The 19,347-nt window shown below is 38.3% G+C and overlaps 2 protein-coding genes across 3 annotated transcripts; one reads left to right on the forward strand and one right to left on the reverse strand.

Moving 5' to 3' along the window:
- Window positions 1–3,631: 3,631 nt before the first annotated feature.
- LOC127449654 (U6 snRNA-associated Sm-like protein LSm2) lies at window positions 3,632–6,162 on the forward strand. The gene is made up of 5 exons (XM_051713204.1): window positions 3,632–3,695; window positions 4,184–4,251; window positions 4,367–4,397; window positions 4,505–4,564; window positions 5,442–6,162. The coding sequence occupies exons 1-5, from the start codon at window positions 3,693–3,695 to the stop codon at window positions 5,565–5,567; spliced, it is 288 nt and encodes a 95-aa protein (XP_051569164.1). The 5' UTR covers window positions 3,632–3,692; the 3' UTR covers window positions 5,568–6,162.
- Window positions 6,163–9,597: 3,435 nt separating this feature from the next.
- Window positions 9,598–16,797, reverse strand: LOC127449643 (B-cell lymphoma 6 protein homolog). 2 transcript variants are annotated; one of them, XM_051713179.1, is made up of 9 exons: window positions 16,617–16,797; window positions 13,806–13,977; window positions 13,472–13,693; window positions 12,386–13,354; window positions 11,868–12,049; window positions 11,616–11,783; window positions 11,401–11,531; window positions 11,176–11,313; window positions 9,598–11,052 (listed from the first exon to the last, which is right to left on the reverse strand). In XM_051713179.1, exons 1-9 carry the CDS (start codon window positions 16,645–16,647, stop codon window positions 10,909–10,911), a joined length of 2,157 nt encoding a protein of 718 aa, XP_051569139.1. In that variant the 5' UTR covers window positions 16,648–16,797; the 3' UTR covers window positions 9,598–10,908. The 2 variants fall into 2 exon arrangements, with proteins under 2 accessions (XP_051569139.1, XP_051569140.1); XM_051713180.1 differs by lacking the exon at window positions 16,617–16,797 and adding an exon at window positions 14,069–16,594.
- Between the last annotated feature and the right edge of the window lie 2,550 nt (window positions 16,798–19,347).

A 19,347-nucleotide genomic window follows, 5' to 3' on the forward strand; every position in this document is an offset into this window, starting at 1 on the left:
TGTGTTGTGGGTGCTGGTCCCCCAGCGTAGAATGATGGTGTCTGCACCAGGCTTTTAACCCATTTTAACCAGCTTCATCAGAAAGACCATGCTGGTGGTCAAACACCTTCACCTGTTAGGTTTTGATGGTGAAATGCATGGCTATGCTGGTCCACCAGCTAGACCAGCACCAAACCAGCATAAACCAGCCTAGACCTTAATAAAACGTGCATGCCGGTTAAGCTGGTCTTTTTTAACAGGAAAGCTATTGCAAGTTTGTCCACTGTAGTGATTGTGGTAACTTCTTTTTACGAAGAAAACCAATAGCATGTTATCAAGGAAGCCTAAATGTTTACTTACATTACTTACTTTATAATGTTTGCTTAAAAACATTATAAAGAACATACCGTACATAAAATGTGTACATCCACAAGAGCAAGTAGTCTTATAATTATTTTTTAGTAAATGCTGCCATCTGCTGGTGAGAGATGACAATTCTTTCTCTTGACTACTAGTTAGTGGAGTGTGATGAATAGCTTGTTTCTTGAATCAACAGAATTATATTAATACATTAAAAAAAAAAAACAAAAAAAAAACATCATGTAACTTTTATCCATAAGATTCTTTATCCGTCAGTTTCTTATTTAGTGTTTGGAGGAGCATGGGGTACATTCCGAGATGCATCCAGATGATGGAAAATCTTTCCACCAATGAGAACGCCTCGTCTTCATTCATATAGCCAATGGACGCGAGAGCCGCAGAGACATACGTCAGTTTCAGGCCGGAGGTTAGGGCGGAGCTAATGGAGACAGATTCTGGACCGATGCTTGCGCCACCTACAGTTTTGAAGCGTAATTTCTCACATCCGTGCTGTTTTCACATCGATTTCCAGTTGATGACTATCTTAAATTTTAATGGTAACACTTTTAAATAAGGTTCCATTTGTTAACATTAGTTAATGCAGTAGGTATCATGAACGAACAATGAACTATATTTTAACCATTATTTATTCATCTTGGTAATGTTAATGGATAAACACACAACTGTTCTTTGTTAGTTCATAGTGCATGGAGTAATGTTAACATATACAACTTTTAATTTTAAAAATATATTAGTAAATAAATTAATGTTAAACAAGATTAACATATGCTAAAAATGTATTGCTCATTGTTATCCATGTTAACAAATGGAACTTTATTTTAAAGTGTTACACATTTGACTATTTTATATGAGATAATATGATTTCCTTCATGTTCATGATGTTACAAATAGTACTTAAAGGAACAAAGCATGGGCTTTCATATAATCATATGAAATTAAAAATAAACATTCAATTTCAAAGCCTGGCAAAAATGTATATAGAACAATTAGAAAACTAATAAGAAATGTTAATATTGATAAAAAAGAACTAAATTAATAATTTAAACAACTTGTAAACAACAACATTTTAACAGAAACACTCAAACTTTATACAACAAATAGACAACTTAAAACTCATCAAAAGAACAACTGACTCTTGGGCCCGTCTTATCATGTAATTCCAGGAAACAAATCTCCATGTCATCCCTAAAAAGAAAATGAAATGTGAAGATCTCTGGAAAGTTCTGATTCTTCAAAAAGATTGTGGATGGCCCTTTCCTTATCCTCCTCTTCCAACTGTAGGAAACGAGACTCTTCATCTGTGCCCCTGAACTGCTGTTTATTCCCATGCGGCCATTTCACAACTGTTTTGAGATCTTTAATTATTGGTAGCGCCTTCTGGAAGTGACTCCTGAACAAAGGCTTCTGTCTTGTAACATTCATTTATGGTTGATTTAGAATTGTCGTTCAGGGGGTGACTAGTGTGTTCTGGAGGGAAACAGGGAGACACTTTTCAGAGATAATTCCAAAGTTCTCAGAAAGAATTGGAGTCCACCATTTCCTTATAATGGGAAGTTCACACTTGAAGACAGAAAAAAACTATTTTAAATATCAACTGCAACAACGGCATGAAGTCCAATTTAATTACTTGAAGTGGTTATAAATTACTTACAGAGGTAAAATCATAGGGTGCACCCAAGACAATGGGCAGAGCATACTGAAAAACAACAAACTATTTCAAGAACAGTTCAAATTGCATGAAAAGTACTACGCAAATATGTGTTTACAGTATCGTATAGGCCAGGTTAAGCATGATCCATGCTCTACCAGTAGAGCTACAGATATCCTGCATTTCAAACTGTAGAGATAGTGCAAGGATGATAGTAACGACAATGTTTTAGTTTCCCAGGAAATGCATAAACTTATAAGTCAACAGACTGAATGCACTGTAAGTTGTTTTCAATAAAAGCATCTGACAACTGAATAAATGTTAAAGCATGTGTTCTTATTCCTTCTTTCAACAAATACTTATTTTAAATCACACCAATTTTAGGTTTATTTATGTCAAAAACATGATTTCTCTATATTCCTCACGATCAACATGAAAACCCCACAGTCTGACTGCTGGTGCGGTTACTGTTGCACTGGTGGTTGATGGTGTGTCTCTGACCACTGGTGTGGGCACTGTTGCACTGGTGGTTGGTGGTATGTCTCTGACCACTGGCGTGGGCACTGTTGCACTGGTGGTTGGTGGTGTGTCTCCGGCCGCTGGCGTGTGCACTGTTGCACTGGTGGTTGGTGATGTGTCTCCGGCCGCTGGCGTGGGCACTGTTGCACTGATGGTTGGTGGTGTGTCTCCGGCCGCTGGCGTGGGCACTGTTGCACTGGTGGTTGGTGGTGTGTCTCCGGCTGCTGGCGTGGGCACTGTTACACTGGTGGTTGGTGGTGTGTCTCTGGCCGCTGGCATGGGCACTGTTGCACTGGTGGTTCAAATGCTACAGCTGGTTAACTGCTAAAGTAAAGTAAATAAAAATATTTGTGCTACATATATTGACAAACAACCTAAGGTGTTTATATCTCCATGGACAACTGCCTTGTTGGAGTGGCTTTGGAGATGCAATTTTAATTTGTCCAGTCTTGTCGGCTTAAACACACTTGCCATGCAAAAAGGGCAGTGAAAATCGCTGCAACAGGTTTTGTATTGCTGCAACTGAGGTTATGTTTGACCTCTTCAAATCGTAATATGTCTCTACAAGGGAAAACATGCACCATACGCATTGCTCAGTTTCGGGAACTTTGACAAATGCAACAAAATACAGCGCTCAAGAGTACTAGTAGGCTACCATAAACACACAAACCATAGGCCTAAATAAAACAAAACAAAAGGGAACAACCCATTTATATTCAGAAATATATATATATATATATATATATATATATATATATAAGTTTCAGTGACTTTATCGGAATGCCTTTTTACAAAACACAATCCGAATGGTATCGGAATGCCCCCAGAAAAATATTTGATTTATTAAAGCATATTAAAACATTCAAGCTTCAATAAGAATAACAAGAAACACATCTACAGATTGAGTGGTAAGCAGATAAAGTTAAGCATTAATATACCGATTCAATGTTCACCAAATAATGATAGATTTATTAAGATATTGCAAACACAACAACTCACCGTGTTCTCCGTCATGATTGTTGTGTTGGCGTTAGCTCCGCCCTAACTTCCGGCCTGAGACTGCTGGCCTGAGACTGCTGTGAGTAGTGACTCTGCGACTCTGCAGATGAACAGCTCTGGCAGCGTTTGATGACGTTTGTGATCTGAAGCACAAAGCCGCGTGAAAATGGTAGGTGCTCTTATTTTTCAACAATATATCCTGGTTCCCCCAAAAGCGATTTTACCGCAGCCACATAACTCATTTTGCAGTATTTAATATATATTTTATTGGTTAGTGTTCATCAGTGTTATGAGCTATTTATATAATGACAGCAGCTTTATGTCGGGAAGTCTTCTAACTGTCTAGCTAGCTCTCTGGTTAGCCCAGGCAAACATTTGTAATCTCAAACAAATTATTATTATTATTTTTTTTAAAATTAATGTTTCTGTTGAAACAACTCTTATTGACACCAAATACCCATTGCCGTTTTATGTGATAAAAAAAGTGGTTCGTAATGTAGCGAGACAGTAAATCTAAGATAAATCTCAGTGTGTCTGACGTTAATGTTAAACTTTGCAAAGTATTTTACATGATACCACCGTTTAATAATTCAGCTTTGTTCTCATGTCAGGCAATATTTTGAATATAACACATCCACTTCATATTTAATTCCTCAGCTATTCTACTCGTTTTTCAAGTCCTTGGTCGGCAAAGATGTTGTGGTGGAGCTTAAGAATGACTTGAGGTAAGTATTTCACCTTCCATTACTTATCATATATATATTTTTAACAACAACAAAAAAACGTTAGATAGTCTGCTTGATGTGGTTACTTATTACATTCTGGTTGTCAACTTTGCAGCATATGTGGAACATTACACTCAGTAGATCAGGTATGGCAGCAGACTCCATCCTTTTTTGAAATAGCACGATTTAAATATAAGGCAAAAGGTTTTATTTTATTTATTTATTTTTTATTAAACTTGCTCTCCCTTTACAGTATCTGAACATCAAACTGACAGATATCAGTGTCACTGATCCAGAGAAATATCCACATATGGTGAGCAATCTTTTTATTTAATATCAGCAAACAAATACAATCAGATGTTTACATACTCGATCCCAAACCACTTCCATATGTTGTTTGAAATCTGATCAGACTTTTTGGAATGCGTATGTCTAAATGTTCATATCAGATTTCAAATAGTTTCTTTCAACATTCACAATGTGTATGTAATATTGTCTGGAGTGGAGCTGTGTCTGAATATACTACTTTTCACTAGCTCTTTCCTCAGGTAGCAAACTGTGTTCACTGTGACATTCACTATGTAGTGAATAAATAAATCAGTGGTTCTGGACACATCTAAAGTGATCCTCCTAAGTTCAGCACCATGGAGAGAGGTCATGATAGACATAAGAAGAGGCAAAATTTCCAATTTTCCTGTCTTTTTGCACTTACTGCTATGTATGAGAAGGTCTATTGACATCATGTTGCTGCATACAAAATTACAATAGCAACTGATGTTGATACACCGAACATGGAGTACACCGTCTGAACAAATGGATTCGATTTCATCACTTGCAAAGTGGCAGTGCGGACAGTTTAGTCCTAAAGATCAGATTTCAAAACCAAATTTTGTGTGCAGTGGGAACAAAGCAACATGTCCCAAGCTGGATAATGACGCTCGATAGCTTACTACAGAGAAATAATTTTTAAAAGCCAGAAATGAACACTTGTCTGAGCTCAGAACCTCTTATGAATTGGTCAAGCATGAAATATATTTAGCAGATTGACCAGGTGCCCTGCCAAAAGATGCATATAACAGACCCCTTGGACAAGCACATTGCATTTATCTTGCTTTGAGCGGGAAAACAGTGTTATTTAAGGTCAATGCAATCGACTCTTATATTGATGTGGTGTATTTTATTTTATTCAGTTGTCAGTGAAAAACTGCTTCATCCGTGGATCAGTGGTGCGGTATGTTCAGCTTCCTGCAGATGAGGTGGACACGCAGCTGTTACAAGACGCTGCACGCAAAGAAGCTATGCAACAGAAGCAATGATGTGTCCGCCCTGGGAATAGTTTACTTTTTGTTTTTGCTTTTTCCTGGACAGTTCAAAAGTCATCTGTGGAGCATTGTAGATTAAATATTTTTTTCTTACCTGAAGCTACATAAAAAGTTTGTAACCTGTATTTTTTTTTTTTTTACCTCTTTTGTCTTTTTGAGGCATAAGCCCAATAATGAGAGGCTGTGAGATTTTTTTTCAATAAGTGGTTGAATACTTTTAATGATTGTTTGAAAGGGCCTGCACTTCACTCACCTGACTAGGTTATATTTTAGTTAAGTTCTTCAGACCTACAGAAACGCAGGGATAAAAAAACGTTCTTCCATTGTCTCCTCTTTGATGGAAAAGGCTCAGTTTCAGTTCAGTTGTTTCAGTTCATTGATGAACAAAGTAATACCTTGTATTGTATGTATGTTGATGTATCTGGTATAGTACTATAAGCAACAATAAATGATTGTTTTTGAGTTTTTGTTGAGTTTTGTTTTCTTTCGCTCATCATGATTACATCATGAATATCATGTGTTCTAGTGAAAACATTATTAGAGTGTAATTGGAAGTAGTATTGAATATAAGAAAAAGTCTTTTTTTTTTTTAATAAAAAATAATAACAGTATATCATATGATAGGCCTACATGTTTACTTATTTTTTAATTTTAGTTGATTTTTGTTTTCATTCACCCATTTTTATTACTACCCAGCTTGTACACAATATCAGTACCTGAAAACAAACATTAGTAGAGGACAAGTGAAATTAAATTTTATGAATTGACATAAAAACAAACAAACAAAAAAAAACACTGCTACTGTTATAAGCGCTCTTTACGAAAGTGTCCAACGAATTTCCAATTAGCCCGCCAATTAACTAGCTAATTTGTATTGATTTGGCTCAAGGCAAAGATGGAGCCTAAAGTGTGAGGCCATTTGCTATTAGCTGGTCTGTTCAGCGCTCTCTGTTCCTGGAACTACTGACTGACTCAAGAGTTATTCTTAAATTCAGCAGTTGAATTGATTAAGGAGTTTAACCAAAATGGTAGGTTTGATTTTTGTCTTTTGATCCTATTGTTTCTTTGTGTGTGTATCAACACCCAGGATGCTGGCTGCCTTGATAGCATTCTTGAGTATCTTAAGCACGCTCTTAAGCTAATTTTGAGCGCAGTTGATGCTCACAAAAGCTGTCTAGGTTGGCCGTTCACTAGCCTTTATGTGAATATAATGTTATCCTTAACGTTTCCTGCCGGTAGCACATACAACGTTGTATTCCTTTGCTGTTGTTCAATTTTCCTTTTGGCCTCTGAAACTTTAAGGTCATGTACGCAAGCACTAAGGGTCACTTGGGGACGGTGATGATTTCTCTCACACTGGAAAGAATATCAGGTTTCTGTGGTGTTTGTCTTGTATATTAGGAGCAGTATTTGAATGAGAGCTTTGACATGGACAAGAGCAAAGTGAGTTTGAAAAAAGCTGACATTTTCTAGTAAATACTGGCCTTGCTTTAACTTGTTTTATGCAAGTTTAGACAAATTATTCAATGATTTGCAAAGTTTAGCCTCAAATTATTAACTTGGCTTTCCTTGATATTGTCTACATTATTTCGCTTAGGTGGAACATTGCCGTATTGCTGTAAACTCCTTACTCAACGAGCTGTTCGAAGAAAAGGTAGGATTAAAGGGATGGTTCACCCCAAATTGAAAATTAATTTACGTCCCCTTATGCCATCCCAGATGTTACTTAATTTCTTCTGCAGAACACAAAGATTTTTAGAAGAATATCTCAGCTCTGTAGGTCCTCACAATGCAATTTAATGGTGACCAAAACTCTGAACCTTTAACATGCACACAAAGGCAGCATAAAAGTAATCCATATGATTCCAGTGGTTTAATCCATGTCTTCTGAAGTGGTTCAATTGGTTTTGGATGAGAACAGACCAAATTGTAACTTTCACTATAAATCTTGACATCAGCAGTCTCCTTGGCAATAAAGATTTCAAGCTCAATTACACTTCCTAGTGCTATGCGCATGCATCAAGCACTAGGAAGTGTAATCGAGCTTAATCTTGTTTTTGCCAAGAGACTGCAATGGAAAGGTGTACAGTGAAAAAGATCAAATGTTGGTTTGGTCTTACCCAAAACTGATTGGATCGATTCAGAAGACATTATTTAAACCACTGGAGTCATGTGGATTACGTTTATGCTGCTTTTATGTGCTTGTTGAAGCTTCAGTGTTTTGGTCACCATTCACTTGCATTGTATGAACCTACAGAGCTGAGAAATTCTTGTGCAGAACACAAATTAAGAGTTTTAGGAGAAAGACATACACCAGGGATGGCATGAGGGGGAGTAAATGAGATCTATTCATTTTTATATATTTTTCCTTTCATAAAATCTGAATTCAAGTCTTTATTATTATTAATTTTTTTTTGTTGTTTTTTTTAGATTTCAACTTGGCAGGCACATCACTGGATACTTGGCCCAGAGGACCTCAATGATACTCTTGTTTATGATTTTGAGGTGGAAGCAGAATGAGCTGTGCTTCAGAATGCCTGCACATTCACCTGTGTGTTGCTGCAGGTGAACTTCCAGTGTGTTTTTATTTAAGCTGTTTATGTTGTAAATTTTTATATTTAGATCTTTTGCTCTCTGTGGGTTAACATGCAAACCAAGACTAGAAGTGTGTGAGACCCTGTATCTGTGTCAGGTGCAGAAGGAGTCACCCTTTGCATTTCGGTTGGCTGTATATAAACATGTATTTATGAGACTAAAGCACCATTCACTTTAGTCATGCAATTGAGCAGATAAATAATAAACAATGTGTTGCATTGTAGGTGCATTCTGGCTAGGGCTGCATTGTTGCAGTTTACCTTGCATTGGTTTTGGAGGAAGCAAAAGAATAGTAATGTAAGAGTAATATAATGCAGTAGGATCTGAAACCTTTGTGGCCTGTGATGCACTGTTCTTCAGAAAGGCCATGTGATGTTAGAAGCTTGCATCAAATGGTGTCATGTTGAACTGATTTCTAAATCCATTTTATATGGATGACACTTCTCCACTGTCCCCTTGTCTCATGCGTAGAACAATTCATGTGCAATGGCGTTGCAAAGGCTTTGATCATTTTAGCTAATATTCCTTTAACATGTTAAACTGCTATCATCCTGGTTCTTGTTTTTGAGATGCAGTAGGTTATCACCAGGGTAACCAGTTTAGGTGTGCTCAATGGAAACAGTTGCCAAGCATTGAAGTGTGTTTTTGTTTTTTTTGTTTTTTTTATGGTACCCTAGTCCTATAAAGGGAATTGATACAAAAGAGGTGTGGAGCTTCCAGTGTTGCTTTTCACAAACCCAGACTTGTGGTGATTTGGTTCTCTACTTTTTTTACTCTAACAATTCTGCCATTGTTGTTACATGCAATCTTTTTCTAAATGCTTCCTCTTTATACATGCACCTCCAATACTATTGAGATTATTATTTTTCTATTCTGATTTGGAGCAGTTAACTGATTGTCTGGCATCTCTGCAGCATTAATACACTTCTCTTTAAAACCATAATTTATTCAAATCTGAGAAACATGGCTCTTCAACTGATTGTTTGTTCCTAATTTAACTATATTTCACACATTATACATTTTGCACATATACAGTGAAATTCTTTTTTTCACATATCCCAGCTAAGCTGGGGTCAGAGTGCAGGGTCAGCCATGATACAGCACCCCTGGAGCAGATAGGGTCAAGGGCCCAACAGTGGCATCTTGGCAGTGCTGGGGCTTGAACCCCCAACCTTCTGATCAGTAACCCAGAGCCTTAACCACTGAGCCAGCGCTGCCCCTGTCCTGGATTGACAATTAAATAATGGTTGAAATTGGTTAAATAAATTGGTTAAATGATGGTATAAGAGCATTCAGAATGCTCTTGAAACTTAAACTGGTTCCCTAAAATACTGAGCATGACAAAGATCTTCATTGCTCAAAGGGCTTTCAGTCATGTTTGCGTGCATCTCTCTAAATACACTGTACAATGAAAATGCTATATTCAAGGTTTAGACATGGAAATCCCATACTTTATTTTACATTCATACATCTATATTTTACAATAAGCTTAATGCATTTATAAAAAAACAAAAAAAAGCCCAATCCCAAAACATGTCCTGATGATGTATAGCTCACAAAATAACGAGTTGCTTTTTTTTTGTGTGTGTGTGTGAGAAAAGCATTTATAAAGCACACATGCGTGCGCACACACTCACGCTGACCCTTTTTTTTTTTTTTTTTTTTTGTCAAACACATCCTCGCATGTCAATACACTCAAAAAGGGGGAAAATAGAGGACAAGTGTTGCCCTTCCGTTGTACCTGGGCTGAATGGGAAGGAATTCAGACACTGTTGAGAAAGGCACCTTGAGTACACAGTGTATACACAAACAAAAATTAAAGGACAATAGTATAACCTTTTACTGTAGCTTCTAGAACAACGACAAAACTGTAAACCTTCACTTGCCAAAAGAAATTTTTTAAAAAAGTTCACGTTTCTATACAAATACATCTTAAGCAAAATATCTCCTTGGTCGTAACATAGCAGTACCTATTCTTTTTTTTTATTATTATTATTACTACTTTGAATGCATATGTTAACATGTAATTTCAGATCGTCTCTGCCAGCAGAGAGCAATCTTGATGTAAAGTAATTAAACTTTTTGTCACAATATATATGCAGTTGCCCACATAATGAAGCTTTATCTGTGGCAACTGACCACATGCATGTTTTCCATTTGAGAGAGCAGCCATCATCCTCAAAAGTACACAACAAAAACCATGAAAGATATTCAATGCTTACGTCACAGTTAGGAGTTCCTCTTACAAGACAGAGGCCATTCCAACATAGTGTAACCTGTACATTTAATACATAAAAATCTATAGACACACTTCTTTGCTTTGCTAGAAATGTGTTTGACTCAAAATATTCCAACCTCCAATCAAAATTCCCCAAATACCTTCAGAAAAGTACGTTTTTGTTTTGTTATAAAATACTGTATTCTCAAAAACCGGATTTAAATGTTTTACATTCTGACCTTCTTCCAACAAAATAAAGCTTTTTATAACTCAATGTAAAAACACTCGCAACATTAATATATATTCATATGTAAATATAAACAATAAAGTGACTACAAGAGACCATGATGTGGTTCTATGTTCAAATGTAGAGGAAACCCGTTTAGATTGGCATTTCCTGCCAAGTTTTATTATTATAATTTTTTTTCTGTCTGATTGACACAGTGTGGCACTAAAATTTTGAATGATTGTACAAGTCAGGTTCATATAATGCCATGGTCAGGTCTGCCCCTAAGTGCTTGCTCAGCAGGCCTTCGTCAAGTCCGTCGGTAGCTCTGTCGAAGACATGCGATATTGGATCTTGGTGTTGGTGATTGCCCCGTGCTTCTGACGGAGGTGTAACCGAAGCTGGCTCTTGTGGCGAAAATGCAAATTGCATTTTTCACACTGAAAACAAATGAAGAATAAAACGGTGTTTAGGGACAAAACGTCATTCATTTCTGTAATCATTTTACAGGCACTATATATTGTCATATTCCCAAATACTGAAATAATTCTATTAATGCTTACATGATAGGGCTTTTCTCCTGTGTGTATTCGCAGGTGACTCTTAAGGGTCTGCAGATGACGAAAGCGGGTGCCACAGATTTCACATGGATATGGCTTCTCTCCGGTATGAATCAGAACATGAGCACGAAGGTGAGCAACCTGTGGAAAGAGGCGACACATTTCTTGCTGTGTCTTTTTCTGTGTCTGTAAATTTGTCTGTAACTTAGTGCAGTAAAAAGCACTTACCTGCACAAATCTAGCTCCACATGTCTCACACTTGTATGGCTTTTCTCCTGAGTGAATTCGTGTGTGGGTTTTGAGGTTAGCGGGTCTGTTGAACTGAGCCCCGCAGATATTGCATCTATACGGTTTTTCTCCTGCCGTGCAAATGAAAAGGAAGTTTAGAATTATATCTAAGAAAGTTGCAGCCAAAATTAATAACAGCAGCAGATTATTCCTACCGGTGTGAACGGTTTTGTGACTGGCAAGGTTTCCCTTGTAACGGAATGCTGCTTGGCAACGATCACATTTGTATGGCTTGTCGCTGTGGACCTGAAGCGTGTGGCGTTTCAAGGCTTCCTCCTCTGCAAACTTAGAGTCACATTCATTACAAAAGTATGTTCCGTTTTCTGTAAGGAAAGAGAAAAAGGTTTGGGATTGGTTTTGGAAGATGCATACAGGTTCTTCGTAAACTATTTAGAACAGTATCTCACCACAGCTGGAATCCGAATACTCTGAGTGCATCTCAGACATCTCCTCGCCCAAACGCGAGGCAGGCGTGTTCGGACAGATGTCAGAGTGCTGTGGAGACTGGGAGCCACAGGACGAACATTTTAAGTGGCTGATATACATAGAAGAGCATCTGTCACCGTTCCTCTGTGATCCCTCCAGAGTTCTGCCAAGGAAAATGTCATATTTTAGTCCTTTCTGCCGAGCAATGGCTGCCACCACTGGGATTCACTTTTATTTTCATAGGATATTTTAATGAATTTCACACATTCCTCCTAAGAGGAAAATCCTTGGTGTGTTTAAAGAGGATTGGAATGGATGAAGAAAAATTATATCTGGATTTGTAGAGGTGGTGGGAGGAGAACTGTTCCAAAAAATACTCAGAAACCTGCAGTTCTAAAGTTTATTGCATTAGGAAACAAGGTATTACAATCGGTTTTTGACATACCGTAGGTATGACACTTTTCTCTGTACCACATGCAAAGATGATTATAACTCTCACCTGTTGATAATGTTATTGAGGCGACTGGCCTGAGGCACAGTGAAGTCCTCTCCTTGATCACTAATCTTTGTTGTTGCCTTTGAGTCTGGGTGTTCAGAGTCAGTATGGTGAAGGAAAGCAGACAAGCCTGGCCTCTGCGGGGAGTGCATTCCAGGATCTTGATGACTGGTCTCCTCTTCCTTGGAGCTCTGATTGAGCACAATGAACTTATATTTCTTCCAGTTGCGAGCTTTAGGGTCTTGTGTACCTTGAGAGCTCAGAGGTTGCAAGGGCTGTGTGAGGGCAGCGTTTTTGCTGCTGCTGGACTCTGTTGGAGAATTTGGCTGACAGTCTGATTTGAGCGGACTCTGGGGGCTGCTCATCAGGCCTTTGCGCCCATTGGAGGACATGCCCATAGAGTAGTGTTGGTGGCTCAAATGTTCCTCAGCTAGGGAACTCTGCTCTTTTCCAGTCTCACTTTGCTGCTCCTGGGCCAGGCTGCTAAAGCCGTGCTTTCTGAAGCTCATGCCGATTGATTGGACAACTCCTTCCAACATCTCCCGCTTCATTTCCTCATCTCTTCCAAGCTCTCTCGAGGAGTATGAGCCTGTGTGGAAAGCATTGGCGCTCCCATTGGTGGTGCTGCGGGTGAAGTCAGCTAGCACAGGGTTGTTTCCATCAGCAGGTGAGCAGTGTTTGTGATGGATGATGCCTCCTTTTGAGAAGTCTGAGAAAGTGTTTTTGGTGTCTGTCAGCTTGCAAAGAGGAAAGGGAAAACCTTGCATTGGAAACTGGCCATAAAGGTATGAGCTGTTAGGAGAATTGACCCCATTAAACATGCAGACACCATAGGGTCTCCCATCTCTGAAAGTTGCTGCCCGTCCAGATATGTTATCCACCACTTCATGGTGTCTGTAACTGTGAACATCTTGAGGTAAAAGCAGAGGGCTGACCAGAAAATCCTCTCTGGGCAGTTTGATGGAGGAGTCACTGCATGAAAATATGGAGCAAGTTAAGCAAACTGATACCTCTGTTTTCTCTTTTTCACATAAAGCATGGTGTATTTTTAAGCATTAAAGTGTCATTTAGAAAGAAAGCTTAATATACCTGGACTTTATGAATCTGTGGCAGGTGTCAACAACGTGGTCCATCTGTAAGTAGATTGCTGTGTTCATGATGGCCATGATGAGGCTCTCCTTCAATGCGAGACGTGAAGTGTACATAAACTCCAGAAGTATTGCGAAACCCTCTGGGTCAACCTTCGGATCCAGACTGATGGCATTCAGGTTACATTTGTGTGAGTCTGTGAAGATTGAGTAGAAGAGCCCACTGTGGAGAAATTAAGATTTAGTAAAGTTCTTGGGTCACACTTTTGTAGGTTTACACCACACTTTAGAGGTTGCACAACATAAAAAAGGACCTAATAGAAATACAAATGCACCTGCATGCCATAAGGACAGTTTTGTGTGCTCGAAACTGTTGTCTGTTGACCATAATCGATACATCTGTGAGGATATCTCTGCTGCGCAGTCGGTTCAGGTTGAGCAGAACATCACTTGCGTGACGCGTGAATTGGATGCAGCTGTCGGCTGCACAAGCCATTTTTTCGAGATCTGTTCGGAGACAAATTGAACCATGAATGATATATTCAGCGCTCAATGAACAACATGCATTAAAATCAGAAAAGTAGGGTATTATTCTAACCTCATAAGAATCTTTACAGCTCATATTTGGGGGGTGGGGGGGTTAACAGGACAAAAAACAAAACTGTGCTGTAAACCGACATTAACCTGAAAATCAAGTACACTTGTAGTTCTCAAAGATGCGGCCATCTTTCTCTCTCTCCAGTAGATGGCGGCAAACGATAAAATTAATAGTTAGAAAAACTGTGCCGTATTTCTGTCAGGTCTGAGAATAATTTTTCAGTTTACATAAATTAAATGATTTTTTATAAAAAATAAAAATACATAATTTGGAATTCAGAACTTGGAACAGCTTTGGGACTTTATTCAAATTCAAAGTATAAGTAACTTAGGTTACTAGGAAAGGGCATTTTTAACCAAATTTGTTCACCGAAATGTGCATTTACATGTGATTTTAGCCTCCTGGAGAAAATGCTTCTTTCATTGTGATTTTAACGTCTTAACGCGTGGAAAATAGACTCGAATGAGTCATGGGAAAGCGTCGTAAGCCTGTTTATTGTACTGATGACCGATACGCTTCACTATTGAGGAATGAGTGGGATGACAGAGAGTGGTATGGTCAACAAACACAACTCAACTCAAGAATAATGTTAATAGCGTTGTAGCGTTTTATTTCTTTATTGGATTCATTCTGTGACCGCATTTTCCCCCCTCTCCTATCTTTTATTGAACAAATCACCACAAAGTTTCCCCAGCCTATCTCTTTAGTCACATCTGGCTTCTTGACACAAATATAGCTTTAGTGGGTGCCTGTAAATAGTTAGGCGAACACTTTTCACATGTTGAACATTCAGTATTAGAGATTCTGTTTCCATTCGAACCTACATAACACCGATATACCCGCGCTCTGTCATAGTGCCAAAGAAGCTTAATCAGCCCATGAGTCTTGTAATGCTCTCTGCAAGGGCAAAACTCCCAGATGACGGGGAAAGGGCTCGGGATTTCAGCCGCTGGACAAACAAACTAACAGAAGACAGTTCCAACTGTGCCAGCAACCACCATAACACTAGTACACAGCAGTACAGCACGCTTATAACGGGTTTGAAAAAGTATGCTATGCTGTCCTTGATGAACATCTGTAGCCCTGAACTGATTTCATGTTATGAACAACTAGTTTTATTTCGGCTATTTTTAAAGAAACCTTCTGAAGTTTTGCGTCCACGAGATGTCACCCGGCAATAAACGACACCGACAACACCTGCAACTCACACGCATACAATCGTCTTTTTAAGGACGTATATACAGAACATCAACTTCCCACGAACACAGAAAAGTGTCTTATGGCAGAACGCTCGCCATTGAGCACTTCTACATAGGCATAAGTGCTCGCATGCTTATTCTCATTGTCCATCTTCTTATTGAACTCTTCTTAAGTGTTAAAGCTTATTTAACACTTTTACCCTATGTAACTGAACGCCTGTAAATGTGCTCACTCCAGGAATAGAGCCCGATCCATAACACGCAAACAGCGCACAGAGATTTATTAGCCACTCGCTCACTGCCAAACACCGCTTTAAATAGCTATTACTTCATTTCAAATATCCGTATGCATGTCTATCTTTCTGTTATAGGTGACAGTTTTTTGGAGGAAAAATAAAAGCAATCTTAGTTTAATATACACCACCCAACAAAATGGGCATATGTAAGAGAAATATGTCCATCTGCATGACTAGGGAGAAACTTGTTTGCAGGTCTCTTACGCCCATGCTGTTACAAAAGTGACAACAACTACAGAGCGATGCAAACTTTTATGCTGCATCTCTACTGACAAACACTCGCACGCGTAATTCGATTATGACCGAAATTGCTGCAAGACTATGAAATATAACCATTCAAAGCTCAAACCCACTTCTTAAACAACTTTTACTTCATGCACTTTGACAAATCAACATGACCAATTATATTAATGATCATTTAAATATATATATATATATATAATATTAGCCTCTTCAACACATTAAAAAAACAACAACTGTACAACCAAATCAGAAACCATCTCTAAACTTAGGATGTGACACACATCTATCTGCACACATAATGAACACGGCTTTTGGCACAGAACAAGACCAAAACACCAGAGAATGAGAGATAGCGACAGTGCAGATCCCAAATTCTGAGCTAGTTTTCAAACATAAGCTGAGAAAAATTGATTGAAAACAGCATGACAGTAGACACATTACACGCACCCCAAACCCAAGTTTATAAACTTATTTCCCCACGCGCTATTTAGTCAGCTTTGTAAGCTGTCTTGTTTGATCGCGTTGTCAAAAAACGCGCACCGGATCTACATTTTCACTGCATGGACTATTTACGACCCCACGATTCCGCAGTGAGCAAACAGACAGAGCTGTGGTTCATGCAGAACGACCTGAACTGTCAAAAGTATTTTCACCAGTCAAAGCCTCTCTACATATACACTGCGCACTAAACCGGTCCACAAAACACTTTAGAGATCTGCCGAGATCAACAGTGAAATTCAATAAAACAGCCAAATGAACGTGTGGGTAACAGCAACAACGCGCCAGAGGAAAAGAATGTAAAAAAATCACCTGGTAGTGCTTTCCTAGAAACTTCTTGCATCACCACTTCTAAAAACCCCAGTTCTAAGAATCAGAAGAGCTCAATTCTCGGAATTTGAGCTGGCGACCATACCATTTTTAGAGGGCAGGGGAGTGTCATGTTTTGCTGTAAGTTGTTATTTCCTCAGTTATTGTCCATATGTGCCTTTTATACGACTAAACCTCAAAAACAAACAGCAACGCTTCTTCAATCGATCCTTAAAATGTAGAAGTAAATATTGTATGCGCGTTTCGGTCGAAAAAAATAGTTGCATCAACTGTTTAATTCCTCCTTTCTTATGGACGCTTCCATAACGAGACGGTCACGTGGGCAGAGAAAGTGGCTTACGTACGTTGTCTCTTTAGCCCAGCCTCAAAATACTCAGAACTAATTTGCTATTCCATGACATAAGGAAAGTGCCCATTTGTTGCCTTTCCCTGTTTTAAACCCACGGTCATAACCTAGTCTATACATATCATATCTGGAGCTCTTATTCACACGGACACAATTTGCTTTTTATTTAATTTTTTTCAGTGACACCTTTTATTTTTAATTTTCAAAGCTATCTCTTCAATGCTGTGGATCCGCTGGCCAATGGGCTAAAGGGTTTGTTTGGACGGGATTATATGTAGGAACATTGAGACATTGTGCTTGAAAACTGGCTTCATTCCGTCTCTGGAATCTCTTTAATCTGTTAGGGAACTTTAATTTCGAATACGACTGCCCGATGAACTGGGAAGGTGAACATTTAAGGTGATGAACTGCCATTAGCAACGGTTATTTAACTTAAGACCAGTATATGTGTTTAGACCGAAAAGTAATTGTGCTTGAGAGATATATTGATAGTACTTGTTTACTTCGTCTTCGAATTGTGTCATATCTATTAGTTGTCAAAAAAAGAGCACTGGTGCGCGAGCGCTTGACACGCGAAAACTGACATTTTTACATATGACTACGCGCATTACTAAATCATTTGTGGAGCCGCACGTTCACGTGCAAATTGATGCCACGCTCTCTGCAAGTGTTGGGGTTTTTCTTTGACCAATGTCTCTACCCATTACGCTGCGAAACACCAAGAGACGAAAAAAAAAAAAAAAGCAGGCTGTTCGTGCTCAACACTTGTTGAGGCTCACGAGTATGATGCTATTTATGTTTAATGAGCTGCTAATGTTACGTCCGATCTCGCCTCATGCCTTAATATCCTGTGTTATTTACGTTATGCTTAATTATACACAAGCAAAAGTTGAATGTACATTTGTGGTTCTTTCCTCCCCCCACCCCCACACATGACTAAACTTGTATTAGCGGGTCACTTGAACATGTCAGTTGAAATGAAGCCGCAAATGTCAGCTAGTGTTGACTGGTTAACCTCGGGCCTCCGTTATTGGCCACACAAAGTATTTTGAATAAAATATAATTTTTTTGTAACTTTTTCCAGACAATATTACGAAAGAAATGTAGAACTCTTGTCAAGAAGATCTAACTATTTACAATGCATACAAATTGCCTACTCTTTAAAGAAGTGCTGCATAATCTGACATTACTGTGGCCTTTCTCAGAGAGCATCTCGCGCTCTTTTCACTTTAAAAAAGACTAAGTTAATTATTACAGTTAAGTTGCATTATTATTAGGCTTATTGTTATTATTTCAGAGTTGTCTTTCATTTGAAGAAGTTTAGATTATGTCATCTGGAGAGTGTTTTGTGTGTGTGTGTGTGTGTGTGTCTGTGTGTACAGCGTACTAAACGTGTGTACAGTCTAAACTTAGTCAGTTGCTACGATTGTTATCCAGCTGCAGGAAACACTGCAATTTTACTTAGGTCTCTTTTTAACCTCTTTAAAATGTTATAGGCCGGAAGTCTGAGTTTTCACATTCAGAGACCCCAGTAGTCTCTGCAGTATCCCTCGAAACACAATCTCATCTCATTGGAGTTGCTGTTTAGAATATAGTTTAATTGATCGATATATGGAATGATAAGCAGCGGCCAACATGACGAAACTAATTTACTTCAGTTATTAAAACTTGAAGTTTAGCTAACACATGGCTTAGCGAGTCTGGTGTCTGAGGGAGATAAAGACAACTTTATATTCTGTCTTTTAGCATATATATATATATATATATATAGATAGATAGATAGATAAACTGCATGTATGTATATATGTAGTGTTGAGTAATAATGAACATGTGCTTAATACTTATGCTAATTATTCTCTAGAGCAGTTTTTAATTCCACGTTGTTGTTGTAATTAGTGTTATTAGCATGTAATAGGCTATGTGTAACATGAACACTGGAATGTTAGGAACTTTTCCATGCAGTTGCATATTTTGGCTCCATTGTATTTTTTTTTTAATGTGTTCTCTTCTTGACATTTCAGGCCTGTTTGCAGAACACTTAATAGAGTAGATTTTGAGAGTAGTTTCATGCTTGGGTGTCAGTATGAGATTACATTAGATTCATGATAATAATTGCTTGTAAAATCCTTACAGTGGGAAAAAAAAAATCAAAAATCAAAACTCGATAGTTTCACGCGGTTTTAAACTTTTCCCTTTACCAAGTGGATATATATATATATTACACAGACACACACACACTCAGGGTGTTTATAATAACCATATGGAATAGTTTCCTAGCCTTGTGGCATATGTACAAGACAAGATTTGTTACTTGCTATTGTGTATTGTAAATGTATTGTTTTTAAATACCTGTAGATCAGTAACGGT

This window comes from Myxocyprinus asiaticus, chromosome 12, assembly GCF_019703515.2.
Source record: "Myxocyprinus asiaticus isolate MX2 ecotype Aquarium Trade chromosome 12, UBuf_Myxa_2, whole genome shotgun sequence".
Lineage (NCBI taxonomy): Eukaryota > Metazoa > Chordata > Actinopteri > Cypriniformes > Catostomidae > Myxocyprinus > Myxocyprinus asiaticus.